The sequence below is a fragment of the Thamnophis sirtalis genome, unplaced genomic scaffold (genome assembly GCF_051295495.1).
Source record: "Thamnophis sirtalis isolate CommonGarterSnake01/CBP01778 unplaced genomic scaffold, rThaSir2_p1.2 scaffold_9, whole genome shotgun sequence".
NCBI classification, from domain to species: Eukaryota; Metazoa; Chordata; class Lepidosauria; order Squamata; family Natricidae; genus Thamnophis; species Thamnophis sirtalis.
Genome location: NW_028261389.1, coordinates 45,970,042 through 45,989,406, shown reverse-complemented (window position 1 = coordinate 45,989,406; position 19,365 = coordinate 45,970,042). Strand labels below are relative to the sequence as shown.

At 34.2% G+C, this 19,365-nt stretch overlaps 2 protein-coding genes across 4 annotated transcripts in view; both read right to left on the bottom strand.

Moving 5' to 3' along the window:
- The window catches only part of PTPRB (protein tyrosine phosphatase receptor type B), a 76,973-nt gene extending 69,694 nt beyond the window's left edge, over window positions 1–7,279 (bottom strand). For both annotated transcript variants that reach the window (XM_087723440.1, XM_087723441.1), the window contains exons 1-2: window positions 7,193–7,279; window positions 5,792–6,190 (exon numbers count right to left, since the gene is read on the bottom strand). In XM_087723440.1, the coding sequence (XP_087579566.1) occupies window positions 5,792–6,190; window positions 7,193–7,247 (454 nt within the window). In that variant the 5' untranslated portion in view covers window positions 7,248–7,279. The remainder of the gene's footprint in view (window positions 1–5,791; window positions 6,191–7,192) is intronic.
- Window positions 7,280–8,903: 1,624 nt separating this feature from the next.
- The window catches only part of PTPRR (protein tyrosine phosphatase receptor type R), a 78,710-nt gene continuing 68,248 nt past the window's right edge, over window positions 8,904–19,365 (bottom strand). For both annotated transcript variants that reach the window (XM_087723437.1, XM_087723438.1), the window contains 4 exons: window positions 15,624–15,734; window positions 14,768–14,925; window positions 11,824–11,937; window positions 8,904–10,286 (listed from right to left, as the gene is read on the bottom strand). In XM_087723437.1, coding sequence (XP_087579563.1) covers window positions 10,193–10,286; window positions 11,824–11,937; window positions 14,768–14,925; window positions 15,624–15,734 — 477 coding nt within the window. In that variant the 3' untranslated portion in view covers window positions 8,904–10,192. The remainder of the gene's footprint in view (window positions 10,287–11,823; window positions 11,938–14,767; window positions 14,926–15,623; window positions 15,735–19,365) is intronic.

The window sequence follows — 19,365 nt, the reverse complement described above, 5'->3', positions numbered from 1 at the left end:
AAATAACACAGAAGAAAACGCAAACAGATTCTATGACTAAGGAAAATAAAATGAAGTAGGAAAACAATTTATTAATTTCTGCCAAAGACAAGAAACAGAAGAAAGCAAACTGAATATCAGAATAAACAGTGAAATGTTCCAAGAAAGAAGCCAAAGACAAGAAAGAAAAGATCTCAGGAAGGAACTTAATAAAGAATTTCAGAGAGCCAGAGAAATGACAAGAAGCAGTATTGCAATGACTTCTGTAAAGACATCAATGATAGAAACAGACACAGAAATACAAGAAGTCTCCCAACAGATATCTGAACTCAGAAGGAAAACCCAACCTTGAACTGGTATGCTGAAGTATGCCAACACTGAGGTGGCAACTGATTCATAGAAGATCAAAGATATGAGTATACTGAAATTTTGAGATATCAATATTCAAGATGATTTAAAACAAGGGTGTCAAACTCAAGGCCCAGAGGCCTGATTTGGTCTGCACAGTACTTAGATCTGGCCCCTGGAGACACTCTGGAAACAGCAAAGGTCTGGCCCGCAGTGCCTCTGCCAATGAAAATGGAGCTGCGGGTGGCCCTCCTGACCTCTGTTTTTGCTGGCAGAGGGTTGCAGGAGGCCATCACAGCCAAAACGGAGCTCAGGAACCTGTTTTCGCTGGCAGAGCGCTCGGGCCACCACAGGTACATCCAAAATGAGTGACTTCAAGCTGGCCACACCCACTCTGGCCATGCCCACTCTGCCCCCCCCCCCAAGGTCAAACACAACCCTGATGTGGCCCTCATTGAAATCGAGTTTGATATCCCTGCCTTAGAAGATATCTTTCTACTTACAGGAACTCCTAGTACTATAAGAAAAAACTAGATCAGCATTCAAAACTCCCGACAATATTATGGATAGTCAAGAATACAGCAAATAGTTATATAGCAAACAAATCCAGAGTTCCCAATTGAAACACAAATAACTCAAATTATTAGACTTTGGGCATATGGTGGAAAAAACCCCAGATTTCTTGAAAAATCCATAATGTTGTGAAAGATGAAAGAGAAAAGGAAGGCAACCAGCGGCAACTTCTCAGTTATGATGGCAATATAAAGAACTGAAGGATCATACTGAAAAAATTACTGTGTTTAGTTAAGAGTTGACACTGACTTGATGGCACATAATCATCAATCAGATTTTCTTGGGTATTTGTTGGAAAGTATTACCTTTGTGACAGTTACATAAATTGTCTGGGTGTTTTTTGATTCAGCCATCCAAAATCTCATCAATATCAGCATATTATCAACCTCTAAAACCAGCTTGTCATTTTTCAAAATCCATCTATTTTTAATCTTTAGCTTAAGTAGCTGAAAGTATGAAAGCCATGACCCACTTTTATGGCAAATGACAGGAAACCACCCCAGACAGTAGCTGCATCATTTTGGCAAGCATATGATTTCTGCTCTAGCAAAAAGAGGCTCTATTTGGGTTGTCCCCAAAGGTGCTTCTTCAAAAGGCAACTGGACTTCGTTTTTACTTGAAGATGTTTTGCTTCTTATCCAAGAAGCTTTGAAGAAGCACCTTTGGAACAACCATGGCCCAGATGACTGAGAATCTCCATAGTCAATCTGATTGGTCAAGAATTACATTATAATAAACTGTTTACAGGTGGCCTGTCAACTTGCTTGCTGTTTAACAAATAACTTGGTGGATATGATCGACAAATGTCTGATAATGGTTTGAAGAGTTTATCTTTTGGAGATGACAGAGTTTAGTACAGAAATGAATGGTTACCCTTAATTTTTCTTCCTCGTTCTCCATGGTAAAATAATGTAATATTTTTTATGTTGGAAGAGTAATGTTCAGTGACATTTTATGGCCCTACTATTTAATTGCTGAATGTTGGTTACAACTGCAATTTTTTAACTTCCTCTAAGAGAAAATATCACACTTCTTATAGTACTTTGAAATCTGTTTTGTCAGAAACACCTGACTTCTAAAAACAGAGTTGCAAGCACAACAGCACAACAGCCACAATACTAGGCTGCTTACTACATATAACAATTTTAGCTTGAAGATTCCCTTTAAAAATGTAATTAGTGGGTTATAAGGAGCCTGTGTTTCCAAATATGATCACTTGGCATATAATTATGAAGGTTTAGAATGCCAACCTATGATTTCTTCTCTTTTAAAAGAAGGAGTCGATGAACTTTCATCCTGAAATAAACTTCTTTGAAAAACATTGTCAGGCATGTTTAATGTTTCCAATAAAACAAAACATATTTTATTCAATATATTTATTATTGTAAGGTCCTTTTCAATGACAAATGTTACTTGGTGCAAACTTCTTGCATGTTACTTAGCCTGGCATATAGTTCAAATGTTTTTCCCCCATATCAGCACTCTTAACTATTTCACACTGTGGTGAGGGCAAAACACCAGCTTCCTGCAGCAGGTTGTTTGTTTTCTATTATTCACAAGTCAGATTCCTACCTCTCTGTCTACATGGGATTTTACTACACATGAATTTTTCTGCTTTGTTCATGAATATATTTGAGGTTCAACTTCTAATCTTTCATCCTTTGTAATACTATAGAAAAATATATATTACAGTGGCATGAAAACTCCCTCAAACATTCAATTGCCTTCAGATCTTTTTTTAAAAAAAAATGGACAAAACAGTGTAAAATCTTTTTAAAAAAGGTTAAAAAAGGAGAGTCCCTATGAGTTTTGCTCCACTGGTCATAGCTGACTTTAGAGTGCTCATCTCCATTTCTAGGCCATTGAGCCAGTGCTGTAGGAAGTCTGCACAAGGAGCTGTTCATATGGCTTAAAAATAAAGTTAAAGCAAAGTAAAAGTGACTTGCTAACTTATTGTTTTGGGGCCTTTATTTTATGCTGACTGAATGCTACTCTAAAGGGAAGATTATGGGAGAAAACCAGCACAAATATTATTCTTACATTAATTATATAATGTAATTATGTAGAAATATAATATATTGTATATAATGTAATTATGTATATAATATACTACTATAGTATATTAAGGTTAGGAAAAAGTCAGAATGCACAAAGAATACCAAATGCAATTATGTTCATTTATTTCAATAGCTGAATGGAACTCATTGAATCAAGAGGAGTATAATTGGGAGACATTTTGTTTGCTGTCTTATTGCCAGTTGTTAACTCTATCAGTCATTTAATTCACATGCTATATTCTTTTTTCTTATCCTCTGTTTTGTCTGCTTAAGTTTGCAGACCAAACAAAAGGAGGATATAACGTATGTGTAAAATTACTCATGTCACGCTTAATGTCTAAAACTTTCTTCTCACAGGAGCTAAATAATTTTTTCAAAGTTATAAAAACAATTATTGTCAGTCGGCTCCTTGTTAAACCTCTTAGAATACAAAGACATATTTTTTAATATCATTAGTTTTTTGAAATTAAAAATTGATTATATTTTCAGTACTCTTTCTACTTTCTGAAATATCTACAGTCCTAACTCAAATATCTAGCAGTTGTAAAGGATAAATTTCAAATAAATGTGTAAAGAAACATTTCCTAAGAAACTGTTATAATAGTTGTATTTAATTTTTTTAATGATATAAATAAATATACAGTGTAGGCAAATGCATAAGAACTTGGTAAATTCAATGAAATTTATTCCAAGTAATAAAATTTATTCTCAATGAAATCTATTCAAAGATATAAGACTTTTATATTATCCTTTCAGCAAATATCACTGAGCTTCCACCAAAATCCAATGAAATTCAAAGGAACGTATTTATGAGTAAATATACTTAAACAGAAGATACTATAACTAATAATATTTCCCTTTCCAAATGGAACAATTTATCAAGATAATTTTAGGCTCTGTTTGGAAAAGATGGTCTCAAAGATAACAGGTAGACAAGCCTTGCTGGGTTTTATAGGTTAATATTCACACTTTGTTAACATTTGCATTTTACTTAGAAATTTATTGGCAGGCAACCCAGTACTTAGAGATATAGTGGCACCCAGCCACAGGAACTCTAACCACTTTAACAGGAAGTGGGCAGCCACATTCTATACTATAGTTTCCAAGTGGTCTTTAGTTGTACCAAAAAAGTTGAATCATAGTGGAAGGTGATAGATAACTTTTGCTAAGGCCACCCACTCAGAAAAATGCAATAACTGAAGCTGGGCAGATCAATCCCAGATCAAGTAGGAACTGTGAATCCAGGAGAATCCATGCTCTTTCAGTGAAAATATGTCCAGAGCCAACATAGTAGTTGACTTAGGCTACCTCATAATTCATTTTAGCTTGAATCAATCCATCCAATCACTTAAAATCCCCTGCGGGGAAAAAACTATTCATCCAACAACTCATGATCTCTCATTTGTTCTTAATCACACTCATATATTTACTGATCTCTGAGATGCTAAGTAATAAGCATTTTCCATGTTTTTGCTTAAAGGCTTTTTGCCTCAGTATAGGAATACTGAATACCTGAATATTGACGGTCCTCACTGTGTAAATAACCAGTTCCAGGAAAAGATGTGACTGATTTAAAGAGTTGACATAATTTATTCAATGATGTTTCAGGTATTACGTTTTCCACAAAGAGATCTACTCAAGCTGTGGTCTGATTTGCATGTTCTTTTCTTTATTTTGAATGGAGCATGAAGCTCTCATATTGTTTGTTAACATTTTATTTGTATTTTGGGGTTCAAACTTATTTATTAGTTGAATTAGAGCACCAACAAAATTATAATTGGATCCAGACTTGTATATTTAATCTATTAATGCTTTCTTCATTAAAATAAGAACATATACTTTTAAAAGTAAATAATTAATTGAAAACTGTGATGGGCATAACCATCCAGCCTGAAGAGTTCTAAAATGTATAGAGCTTAAAGTATCAATCTAATCAAACAGAAAGCCAAATGAAAGGGTTTCAATGATGGAGCCTCTTCTATCCTCTGCACTACAGTAAATGCATTAATCTGGAGAGTACAATGATTGTCCAATTATCATTTTCTGGTTGGCATCTATTATTCACACCTTTAAGCTATTGCATAGGCCATTGCACTCCATATCCTTAACATGATTGTTCAAAATTGATTACATGGAAAAGAAATGCATTATGCCATATTCATTGGTCATGGATAGAGCAGCTCAAATGTCTATTTGATCCAGGTCATTAAGAAAAACAAAACATCAGACATACCAGTCCTCCACCAGTCATTCAAACATTTGCTGGCTTTGGGTTACATGCTGATTCAACATAGTGTCTAACAGAATGAGATATGAATAAATCATTCTGTAATTCAAAGTTTACTCTAGTCGTACATTCAGCAAATAATGTTTCTCATCTGCTGCTTTTTTATCCACCATATTGGAGTATGCATACTGACCCATACTGATCCTTTTTAATAGCATGATTAGTTTTCTATTATAAATGTTAGGCTCTATAATTTCAACAGGCAAACAGACAACACCCCTTTTCCCCACACTACTGGCATGAGCATATATTTAAAGGATTGCTAAACTTGGCCTGTTCATTTATGTGAGGGAAATATATCTTTGTGTTCACCATCCTTAAGAAAGGCCATGAAAAGCTACCTGAAAGCATGGAGAAAGATAACCAATATACATATATAATTAAGAAGGCATTTCCAATCACTATTCTTAAAACATAATCAGTTGAACTATCTTATAGAACTTTTAAAGTGCTTCTAAATGGTTTTTCATCTATGAGTCAAATGTCATTGTGCTTTCAAAATCAGTCAGTGCTTGTAGTTGACAGAAAACATATTCAAACTGCTTACCAATCTTTGAACAAAGATTTTCATGGATGGTCTCTCCTTTCTCATTGACATCAAGTTTTTTCCAACTATGGGGATATTTCCTGCCCTTCTTCACAACTACTCTTGAACTTCGTTTCTCAAGGAAGAGAGAGCTGTTTTTCACCTCTAGGAGGCCTTCACTGCTGTAACAAGTCCAGCTAGGAGCCTCAGAGCAGTTGGCAACAATCACCTTGCTGGAATGTGCAACCTTGGACCTGGTGATGGCCAGACATTGGCCAGTTCTGAGATGGAGAAGCTTGTCTTCTTGCAACCAATTCCACTGCTGATTAATATTGGTCAAGTTGCACATTCCCACATAAGCTATTTTATGACTTTCATAAATACACTGCTCTTTTAGCTCATGGATAATCAGAAAACTATCTAAAAAAAGGAGACAGAGAATCCATGGTAACAGAGTAGAGCATCAGTTAATATTAATAAGGACAATAACAAAAGTACAAATTAAAACCATTCATTTTGTCATCACCCTCATCATGCAAATATATAAATAATTCATATATAGATCAAAACAGTTTGGGCAAAATGTCAATTTTATGAATAATGATAAAGATTTGGTGAATTTCAGTCTTTACTTTTTCTTAAACAACAAAAACCTTACAAAAGTATAGCCAGATTTAGAATAGATTCATATGATGAGATTAACACATTTTGTAATACCACAATATTCACTGGCAATGACTGTCAGATATATTGCTAGTCCTTATGGGCCACATGTTTGATTCTTTAATAATGTATATATTTAATACTTTAATAATAATACTTTAATGTTCTTTAATAAGAACATTACTTGGCTGTAATGTTCTTAATTGTAATACAATTCCTAAACAGGTTCCCCCCCCTATAATGTTTCAAAGGCACAATTGGTAAATTGAAGAGTAAATTCATCAAGATAAAATCTAGTCAATCATAACTATGAAATATCATGATATAATAATTATTCTATTTCTTTCAACCAAATATTCATTAAAAAGTTCCAATTAAATATATCAATTACCTGAAATAATATGCCCAGTTACAATTTGTATCTGCTATTCATTTCTACTTTTTTTACAGAATGTTCTACATATTATATATTGATAAGCACATGATATTATAACTTTCAGAAAATATGAAATTGGACAAACAGGACAGCATCTCAGGAGTCTCACATTTAAGGCAATTTAAAAAAAACAAACTTAATTTTCTTTCTGAATAAAATCTAAATAGTTATGGGCTTCTATGGTCCATCCCTCTATTTCTGTTGTATAAACTAAAGCTTAGAAATCAGTTATTCTATCTCACAAATCTTGTGGAAACTTCTAGTAATCCTTAGAAATCACAGCCAGAAAAAGAAAGAAACAGAAAAATTGTAATCATACTTACCAGAGATTGTAAAGGCCAGGGAAGTAGAAATTAGAACACGAAGTATAACCCCCATTTTCCCTCTAACAACAACTATTGCTTCTTTCTCTCTCTTCAATTTTTAAAAAAAAGCATAGTCTAGATAAGTGAAGTGAAGGCTAGGAAGGAAATGTGGTGTCACAAGAGGAAAAGTCAGTGACGAACATTTCCTTCTATTCAATTGTTTTTTGGGGGGAGTTTTACACCACTTTGAATTTTCATACAGTTCTTTACTCTCCTATCTCTTATATTTAGGAAAACACAAGCAAAACAGAGCATTTAAAACAGATCTCAGCTAAGGATGAGGAGCTGTAATTTGGCTTAATTGACTGTCTGCAGGTGTTCTTGTGTGTAAATATATACTGTGTTGTCCTGTAAATACCAGCTTTTTTGTAATGATGTGTTATGTATAAATCTGGAAACATTATACATCTAGATGCCATATAGGATTTATCTGTAACCTACAAAGAAGAAGAGCAGGTTCTCTGGGGTCTCTTCATTATGAATTCAATTGAATATTTAAGCCTTGAGTGCTAACTTGCCACATTGACATGGCATCTTCATGTCATCATTTTTCATTGTACCTTGCTGTCATGTCATCCATTTTTATTTACCAAACAACTGTGATTGTGAAAGAAATTAATACCTTTTGACTGGATTTGATCCACACTTTTTTGAGGCGAGAAAGGAAGCATGAAATAACAAGAATGGCTCTGAAGGATGAGTTTCTTATATGTACCTCATTTTGATTAGTTCCATTGTGCTATTGCTGAAAAAGGTGGCACAAGTCAAGAATTGTGAACTCTGGAGCTTCAGCTTTGTAGTGCATAGGTAAAAAAAGATAAAGGAGTCCCGGCAGATTTTACTCCAGTACTCATTGCTGACAACAGGGGGAAAGGTTCATATCCCTTTCAATGCCATTGAGCCAGTGGTGTCCAAAGACATTTCTGTGGTCAAAGGACCAGCAAGATGTCATGGTGCGCCTCACCAAAGTGGTGCCTATTTATCTACTTACATTTGAATGCTTTCGAACTGCAAGTTTGGCAGGAGGTAGGGCAAGGATGGGAGCTCACTCCGTCACCTGGTGCTTAGGTCTTGGACCTGGGCTGCCGACTTTCCAGCTGACAAGCCTAGCATCTTAACTGCTGAGCCACTGTGTCACTTTTGGAAATCAGATAGCCTTCGGGATTGGGCGGCATATAAATGTGGTTAATAAATAAATGTGGTTAATAAATAAATAAATAGCTTTCTCACTGGGTTACAGACAAATATGTCATTTTCAGTCTTCCTGGCTAGAAATGTCCCTCGGTATCATCCAGGAAGTAGAATTATGATTGCTTTAATCTGGATTAATTTGGAAACAGCAGTTTGTAGAAGTAGTAAAGTGGAGTCACCAGTACTACTAGCAGTAGGTTTCAATAGCAGTAGCTCTTCTCTTGGTCTGCCCATGCTTGACCTTCCAATCTTATCATCTGCTTTTCTCTTGCTGGCACTAAGGCAGGTAATAACCACTACTAGTTCATTAGATTATAGGAACAGAAAGCTTTCTTATACATTACTTTTTGATTACCCAGATAGAATAGTTGAGAGGCATTTACAGATTTTGGAGAAATGTTATCAGGCAGAATATTGTTATCATTGAATATTCCAACAGAAAAGTAGCAAAATTTGATGATAATGACAGAAACAAAAATTTAAAAATTACAAGCATCTTTAAATGCAGTTTATTGAGTACATGAAGCAAAGGTAACATCATTTGCTTTAGAAACCTATGAATAAATTGTGTGCTGAAAACCCTTGAGTTTGTTGAAGGTGAAATGCCAGCTCTTTTTTCCTGTAACAAATAGGCAAGGAAAAAAAAATAAAGAAGCCTTATGTTTAACAAAGCTTTCAAGATTTTGTTTCTCCAGGCATCCAACCTCGCATGTGAGTAGAAGGTTTACAGCTTTTTTAAAGTTAAAAAGAAATTGCAAAGAAATATTTAAAAATTTACTATATAAATATATGTTACAAAGATCCTTTTCTGTTTATTTGTAAAACTCGAATGAGTTACACATGCACAGAATTCTGTCCTGGAGCAAAAAAGTTTTTAACACAGTAGATGGTATTGAATAAATGCAAAACTATTGCAAAATGACATTGGATGCAATTTATTAGGGATTTCTCTTGACCTAACTGCATTGAAATTAGAAGTTCAAAAGAACCCAGCGATCTTCATTAAAATGCATCCCTTTTTTAAAAAAAAATAACTTCATCTTTTCTGATAGGTTTTGCACAGGAAATGGTCCTTGTGTTCCACAATGTTTTACATTATTCACTATTTGCAGTAAATAGTTATGAGAATTTACTAGGGTCATCATATAAAATAGTTATTGATTTTTATTCATTTAAAAACCCACAAATTTATTTATTTTTCCTTTGTACGATGCTGTGGATATTAGTACTCAAAACCACCCCCTTGCGGATTTTACCACCAAGAATCCAAGGAGCTCCAAATTAAGTTTACTACATAATAGGGAGTAGTACTTAACAGGTACAATTGAACATCTGACTGGCTATTCACAAGACAGACTTTGCAAACATTGAAGCATGTATACAAATTTCTTCCGTGAAATTTCTCACATCCAGTTGTTATACATACATACATACATTCAGTGTTTCATATTCTATTAATACAGAAATAAATCTTCCTTAATATATGCACACACACACATGTGTACATGTGTGTATATGTGTGAAAAATTCAATGTAACATCAGCATATTAACCTTCATTAAAACTGTGTCAGGAACTCACAATACATTCAATGCAAGAGTCCATCAATCTTCAATGCTTTTTTTAAAAAAAATGATCCACATTCCTTTGACAGGTTGAATGCTCTGCTTCTCCTTCTACAGCTGACAACTCCTTGAAGAAGTTGCTGGAAGGTAATGAAATAAATTACCTCCAAAAAGAGTGACCTTTTACTTTTTCCATCTTGGCTTCATTGGACGGCTTCAGCAGAGAGCCTGCTTTCATACAGATTCAACGCATGATGAACAAATTCATACTGTTCACTTGTTTGGACCATTCCACCTCTGAAAAGCAAGAACAAAGCAAAGCAAAATAAAAAGATAAAGTCTCACTGATGATACAATGAATTTCCTCCCCTAAAGCCTTGTGTCATCTGTCCTCTTGGTTTTTAGTTTATATTTAATTCTTATTAATTGTAATTATTTTCATAGATTTCTTTTTAACCTTTTGTAAGCAGGATCACTTCAATAGTGAAATGGGCAACATACAAATTAAATAAATAACTAAATAATAAAAAAAAACCAATTTGATATTCTATCTGTGTCTGTGCCATACTGCATTTTCAATTTAGTTTGGCAGGGCATTGTATCATTTCAAATACCATTCAACTCCCCGCCCCCACTCCCCAAAATCAGAATGACAGAAATGTGACCATGGAAAAAGACTTCTCTTTCTGGGACCATTTTCAGTTCTCTGCCCTCATTGCTATGTCTGCAGCCCAGCTGATGCAGTTACAGTTGCAGCTGAGTCGGGGTTTTTTTTCTTTCAGAACACTGTTTTCAATAATTTTTTTAAAAAAATAAATATTTCACTTGTCCTCATTTCCTACAAAAGAGTTTCTAATACATTTTTTCTGACTAGCCTCCACCTTGAGAATTCTCCAGATGCTGCCCCAACCCTTGAACTATTTACCAATTTAAAATTCAGAACAAGCAACGTGCATCTTCAAACGTTTAAGAAAATTTGAATGTGACTGCCAATGTCCATGAATTTGCATTCTGACACTAAATGTGTGACCTGTTATGGTCCCAGAGCACATGCACAGACTACAGGTTTTCCTGTCCTTTTTCTAATGCCTCGCAGGCTTCCTGTCTCACCAGCTGACATCGAAGAAATGCTGCAGCCATGACTCATTTCAGCATTGACAGCAGAACTGTATTTAATCTGACCATAAAAGTAAAATACATGGCCCAGATACTTTTAAAGTCACATTGTGGAATTCCACTAAGCTATGGAATAAAGTGGTCATTCTCAGCCTGGCATTCTTCTAACAGACTAGAAATACCACACAAATAGCCTGGCTGGGGATGATAGGAACTATAGTCTAACTCATCTAAGGGATGTCAAGTAGAATAATAGAATTTGCAGAACAAATTTAAAGGGGCACTGCCAGCATGAAAAGATCAAATAACCATTTCTCATTCTCATCATTTGTCTGCTGATAATGTTGCTTTCCATGCTTGTTTGTATTTTGCTAAATGCATTCATGAGTTTGCACCTAAAATCCCTAGCAAAGGACCAAAGCAGACATGATGATGGAATTGCATGGATGCATCACCAATTACTTCTTTATTATAAATAGGCACAAAGGGTGTGTACTAAAATGTTGGATGAAGGGAAATTGAGTTTTCAAAAACATTAAATTGATTTTACATCCAATGCAGCTATTTGCTGTTAATGTTGCTTGCTTCTAATGTTCGTTTGTTTCTCTTTGATCCTACAAAAACTTCAAAATTACAGTATTCATGACATGAATGACAGTGACACTTAAAAATATTGGGCGGCAAATATTAATGGATTTTGTATCCTACGTCATCCTACCTGTCCAAACGCAGTTGGCAGACAATACTCAATGCGTCAACAGCTCCTTCTTCCCTGAGCTGATGGCAACCAATTGCAGTAGCAATGAAACACCCTGTTCTTCCTATTCCAGCGCTGTCAAAGAAAACAATTAAACCAAAGCTGAATAGTACTAAAACAACAGGTTATGGCTGGTATCACAGGATATTTAAGGTCTGAAATATTCTCCATAGGAGACGGAGAATGGTTTTGTTCCTAATTTACTCATGAGATAATCTCAGATAACCATTTTATTTTCTCATCAGAACTACATTTGTTTATTTTTATTTATTTATGTATTAAATTTCTATGCTGTCCATCTCTGCTACAAGGTGACTGGACAGCATAGAAATTTAAATTTGTTGGTAGCTTAGCAATTTGACAAATGTAGATTAGTTGAAATTTTTGATTTCTGTTCCATGCAAAAATATATGATTAAATAGCTGCAGATGATGTCTCTTCTTTAAAATTCAGCAAATGTCAGCTCCATAAACTAAAGAATAAGAATATAAGAATAAATTCTTATAGTATATTGCAAAAACAAGATACACATCTATGTTCTTTAACTCTGAGAGAATTAAAAATGCATATTCTTAGATTAACTTCTCAGTTTTTTAGACAGTTTTATATTTTTCCTTTCTCCTTGCAGAATTGAGATCATAATACAAATATTTACATTTCCTGCCATAATATGATAAACTCATGCAACTACAATTTTTTTGATATTTTAAAAATCTACATTGTAGAAGAAAAGATAAGGGGAAAATTTATTCTGTGAACTGCTATTAAAAACAAACTTCCCTTACACTGGGTGAGAAAATAGGTATTTTCAGATCAACAATGTTATGATTCAATGTTATGATTATCAAAAGCTACAGTATAATCTGGGATCTTACTAACATTGTGGTGGAAGGGAAATTCAGTGAACTATATGTTTTCTAAAAAAAAAAGTATCATCCACTGAAGAAGAGTTTTGGATTTCTTTCTGCTTTGGATGCAAGATTGGTATCAACCATTGTTGGTTGTAAATTAAGATCAGATGTGAGATTACCAAAAGGCAAGACTTTGGGCAATTCCACACTGCAGTCTAACTGCTTTCCACCCATGCTGCTCCTTTCCTGACTGTTTTTAAAGAAATTCCTGCCCAGATTCCAGTGCTCGTGTTCAGTGCAGGCTATAGTTCTTACATTAACTAGTTGTTGATTTGCTTCTTGCCCTTGCCCTTCTATTTCATGCAGCAAAGGCCAGTTTCATTGTCTGGCTCTTGTACAGACTGGTATAACAATGCCTACCTTTTCCTATATTTTTGGAGTTGTTCCTTCTCCACCAGTACCCCATCCCATTCCTTGGTTTCTCAGACGTTTGCACACATGATGCCTTCATAACTCTTTCCCACATTATCTCCTTCACCAATGAAGTAGATTTGTCTTTCTACACACTTTTGTGGCATCATTACAGGTAGTCCTCCTCGACTTACAATAGTGCATTTAGTGATTGTTCAAACTTACAACAGCACTGAAAAAAGTGGATTATGGCCGTTTTTTCACAGTTACAACCTTTGTAGCATCCTCATGATCATGTGATCAAAATTCAAATGCTTGGCAACTGGTTCATACTTATGACTGCTGCAGCATCCCAGGGTCATGTGATAATCTTTTGCAACCCTCTGAGAAGCAATGGGGAAGCCAGATTCACTTAGAGTAACAACTGGGTTACTAACTGCAGTGATTCACTTAACAAGTGAGTTAAGAAAGATAATAAAAGGTACATAATTCACTTAACAAATGTCTCATTTAACAACAGAAATGTTGGGCTCAATTGTGGTTGTAAGTTGAGGACTACCTATACTCTCATGCTACAGTAATCAAAGCATCAGGGGAACAGGTTGCTCTTTGGTTCCTACCTTACTGTGCAGAGCCATGGAAACTTTGTAACAAGGAAGAAATGATAACTTAGCTTTATTAAAAACAAACTTTAATCTTTCTATCTTGCAGTTGTAAACGTAGATTTATAAACAGATAAAAGGAAATGAAAGGAAGCTTTACAACATTGTACACAGGGTGTGGGAAAGCTAGGGATCATGTCTCATTCAGACTGGGCATTAAACAACAGGGTATCCACTAGAAGATGTTAGAGTTGAATGGAGCATAATTCTCTAGGGTTTGGCACAGTTCATTGATTTAATAGGCCATTTTTGGATCAATTGCAAGATTATAAAAAAATGCAGAGAACATAGCAGATCTGCAAGCAGATCAGACACTACAGAAAGGGAATTGCCAAGCCCTACAACCAACCATAGTTGTAGCTATTACTGTATCAGAACAAAATGTTGGAGATGATCTATTCTGAAGAGTTTGTGACAGTTCAGGTATGAAAATAGTAGTTTTGAACCGAAACTGGGCAACATGGGCAGGGGATGCATTTCTGGTGGGCTGGAAAAAGGAGGAGGATAATGTCAGCTGTTATTTAAGAAGTGGTAAGTGGATCATACTGGAACAGGCCAAGCAAAATGTGTGGCTGTGCAGTTTGCTAGAAGGCTACTACGGAGCACCAAATCTGTTTTAGGCAGCAAATAGGGGACCTACCTGAATTGAAGAAGTCATATAATAAGTGGAAGCATTTTTGTCTTTTGGAAAATGATAGAATATAAGTATCCATAAAATATGCATGAAAAAGGACTAGTTTTAATTATCACTAAACTCAGATTAGGCTGAGAAAGATTCTTGCCAGAAGCTTGAAAAGATATTTCTCACATGGACTGAACTGAGTTAAACAAAAAGCTCCTTGTAGTGTAAGTGTAAATGAACCAGCTTTCCACTTTCTTGATATGCACTATCAACTTGCAAAAATCAATTTTTAATTCATACTTTTCCTATCCTTCTCCATTAAAATCTAAATTTAAAATCATATTTAAGGTGAAAATTACCTGCAATGAACAATTATAGGACCTCTACCAGTTGAAGCCTTCTTGTCCTCTTCTACATCCAACATGAGTTGTAGAAGAGGTTGAGCACTGACTGGAGTTTTGTGATCTGGCCAGGAAGTGTACCAGTAATGTTTGACATTCCTCGACTGGTTCCCTTGCTGAAAACAATGAATGATATACATATTTCATTAACAACACTGTTGACTGAAAACGAGGCACAATGTGTTTCTGTACTCAGGAAAGCAAGTCCTTTGGGGTTCTTTGTGTTCTCTGAGGCTTGGTTGTTTTCTTGCAGATGTTTCATTACCAGACTAGGTAACATCATCACTGCTATCACTGATCATATTATCTGGTTTGGTAATGAAACATCTGCAAGGAACAACCAAACTGAGAAGGCACCAAGGAGTCCACAGTTTTGACCCTGAGCTACAAATGTTGTGTTGAGTTCCAAAGAAGTAGCAACTACTTCTTTGGAACTCAAATGGTGGACCTGCTTCTATGGTTGGCAATGGAAAATTCTGCATAAGCAGGATATTTTTATTGATACCCGACTAACTTGCATGATAAGCCAAATAAAATCTGCTATCAAACTGTGATCAACCCAACTTGTATACACACACACACACACACACACACACACACACACACACAATATTATATTATGCTGCCATATTAAGCAAGTATGTTATTACATAGGACTGGGCTGCCAGCAGCTGAATATAGTTTTTATATGTTCTTGTGTAAGATATTTTCTTTGAACCAGTTAATTAAAGTTGTGTTTAGTCCAGTACTATAGGTGGTAGGAACTAATAACTACATGTAGTGGTTTGAAACCCAATCACATAAAAACCAGTACCTTTAATGTTAGATTGCGGATAGTGTAATTCTCACATTCCTGCACATTGTCAACAAGTACTTCCACTTTTCCATATATTCCTCTCTTCTCTGGCCAATACAGCACACATTTCTAGAAAAAAAAGATTAAATAATGCTTGATCAAATAAAATAATAAATCAAGTTGATTTTTTCTTGAAAGTAGTAATTGTCACAAATATTATGACAGACATTATAACTGTTCATCATTAATATTTCTAGGATTTTACATGGTAAATTGCTAAGAACATAAATGGATGTTAAACCTGTTTGCATATCTTGTAAGCTTCCCTAATAACATGAGTATAGTTGGTGTATAAATATTTCAATAAATAAAAATGCAATAGAAAGTTATTTTGTGGAGATTTTTTGCTCCAAGATACCTAGAATAGTCCATTTCAATATTTCAATTTAACTTCTTTTAAATTGAATTAAATTATTGCTTCTTTTAAATCATTTTTAAAAAAATAAAGAATTGTTTATGGTCAAACCCATATACTGTTCATCATTAGGAGTAAGATAATTGCTTAAATGATGAACTAAACACAGATAAGCTTTCTTAATAACTTCATTCTCTGGAATCAAATGCCTTGGATCACTCAAGAGCCTTATAAGCTTTCAAGAAGAATTGCTAATATTTTTCTCTCAAGGAATTAAAAAGAATAACCCTTAAATTAAAGAATTATGATTAAGCAAATCTCAGAGTGTTTCTCTGACAGACCTTAATGATTTGCTGTTACTAATTAATAGGAATTTTGAAGGGCTACATTAAATTACTATATAGAGTATTTTATTTTATACTTTGATGGGTTTTTTTTTTTATCCACGGAGAGGTTAAGAAATCTTATAGGACCATCATATTTTAAAAATTAAAAAGAAAAAGGCTAAATATACGTACATTCAATTTAATTATGTTTTATTTTTATATCTGGCAACAGCTTAAGACATGCTAATTTCACAAACATCAATACTCAATTGTGGTATGAATTAAAATTATTTTCAATTTTAAAGGTACATGAGTTGGATCCATACTTAACAATGTTAAATACATTTGTCCCATTAATTAGGCATAACTGGTTTTACCCAATAGCTCCATCTTAATTGCAAAAGGTCTTGAATTCCAATTTAAATAAAGTTCTAAAAATAGAAAAGCTTGTACCCCAAACAAGAACCATGTAATAGCAGAGCAGATTCTTGGACAAACAAAGAGAAATAATCTATGTACTATTAGTCATTGTTCATTTAAATGAAACGAAGATTATAATATACTACCTAAAGTAATGTTATTCATATAACCATTCTTTAGAAGCTAAATGGCTCTACCCCAATGTTTGGAATAAAGCAATTGCAAACAACCACAGCCCTATAACTTAAAGCCTTACAAAATAGACCCTCAGTTAAGCAATAGAAAAAAATATTTTACAATAACTAATCACGATATTACTTTTGAACAATCAATGTTTTTGACTTTTGTAAAAAAAAGAATTTCTTTACCTGATAGATATTCAGCATTTATGTGATGACCATCTATTTTGTAACATTAAATTACACTGACTAATGTAAGAACTCTCCATTCAAAGAGAAAGTTGGAGCTGCCCTCTGGAAATCAAAGAGTCCTGCTACTAACACGGTCAAAACACCACCCACCTTTTAAGCTTGTACTCAAATGTTCAAGCTCCTAGACCATGTGATCCAGGGGTTCCTTAATTACATGGAAAGACTAATAATGATACAAAAACCTCATCATATGTGCTTCCCTTCTCTGGGAAGATGTGTTCTTGCCAACATTAAGAAAGCCAACATAAAATATTGCTGCCTATTCAACATCCTTCTGTGATTTCTTGATAATAGATCAACTATATTCAACTCCTTATCTGTTTTTCTTATCTTGTTCCCAGACGTATAACTGGCAGACAGCTTTGGGTGGACAATGAAATATATTGTTCACGTAGACTACCTACTTCACAGCTGCTTCTAACTTTCAATTGGCCCAACTGATTTATTTTTAACACATTACTGCTAGTGTTCTAGCAAGATCCACTTGGCATTGAAGAAGGAATGAGGGGCAGTTTGTAAATCCCAGATGTAATTGTCATTATAATTGCTAATATGCACCATAAAATAAGTAAAACAGTTAAGTAAAAAACATAGGTAAAACAATCATTGATGCTACATTATGAAACCAGTTAACTCAAGACAGACAACTAATTAAAGTCATATTTAGATGCAAATCTGGAATTCAAATTCACATGTACCAGTTTGCAATATTGTATATTTTATGAATTTTCATATTTTCTGCAATCGTTTAGATGTTAATTACATTGTTTGGTAAAGAGACATGAAGGTCAAAATGTATTAACCACAATCAATACAGTATACAATTGATACAAAATTTTCATAATTGCACAGTTGTAATTCCAGAAATTATCATTACTAATTTTATTTTTATATTGTTGTTCTATATAAAATAAAAATGTAAGCCATCTTCACTAAAACAGTCAACATTGTAACTACTGATTAGGCACAAGAGATAAAAAATATATAATGCAAAATATGATGATTTGTATTTTTTTCCTTTTCATTAAATTTCATTTTACACTGATTCTCATCTTGTGTTGCTACATCTTGTGTTGAAGGCTGTAACGCTAATTACAAAAACCTTTTATTTGCAATGTGACTTTTAATGTCCTTGTTACTGGTTTATAGCTATTTCTTAACATACTGTCTAAACTTGTTATTAAAGCCTCACTAGTTTGAACACAGAGTTGTAATACATTTTTGGTACACATGAATTGCCTGGAATAAATCAAACACAAGATTAAACTAGCAATCTCTTGGACAAATTGAAATGGCTAAAACCCTCATTAAAATATGGTTAAAAGTGCAAATGGACTGGGCAGAAAATGTCCCTTTTTGAATTTCATTGCTGAATTATACAGTTGATACCAGGTTGTTCAGCCTGTGGCCCAGGGTTGCATAATCAATGTGAAATAATTAAGGTTTCCAACTGTGTTTTATTAGACTCTAAATATTAAATCCATTAAGTTAAGTATAAAGTCTATAAATATAACAATCCAGCAACATATAAAACCTTAGTTAAATAATATTGTTGCAAACTGCTAAAAGTATATTATTAGACTAGAAAGAAAAAAAGAAGCCATGAGATGGAAAGGAAAGAGTGAATAAGTGGCATTTTGGAACCATACACAATACTTGTAGCATGCAAAGTTGTGACATTCCAAATATTATAACCAACCCTTAGTAGTTCTTACTGTAAGTTACGTTGATTGGAGTTATTGGAAGTGATAATTTAGTAACCCATTGAGAGCCATCCCCTGGGGTACATAATTGATCTGTCTGAAAGGTTTCAGTAAAGTAAATATGAATCCTTTAGTAAAGGTTAGAGGAAAAGCAGCAGATGTATAGTATATTGAGTAGAATGTGCAAAGGATAGATCATGTATTCTTGTGAAATTTGGCAGAGCAACACAAGTCCTAGAGAAAAATGGAGAAGAGACAAACTTCATTGATCAAAACTGGCCAAGTAAATTGAGATTCGGTTGGAAACTAAAGTTATCAGTAAACTGAATCTTGTTCTAGCCTGCTGTAATAAATGTGACCAAAAATGCTAAGATTACTACAAGAATGTTGCTATTGTTAACCACACAACCAGTTGGTCTTCTGCCATTGATAATATAATTTAGGTTGCTATCATGGAGACATAAG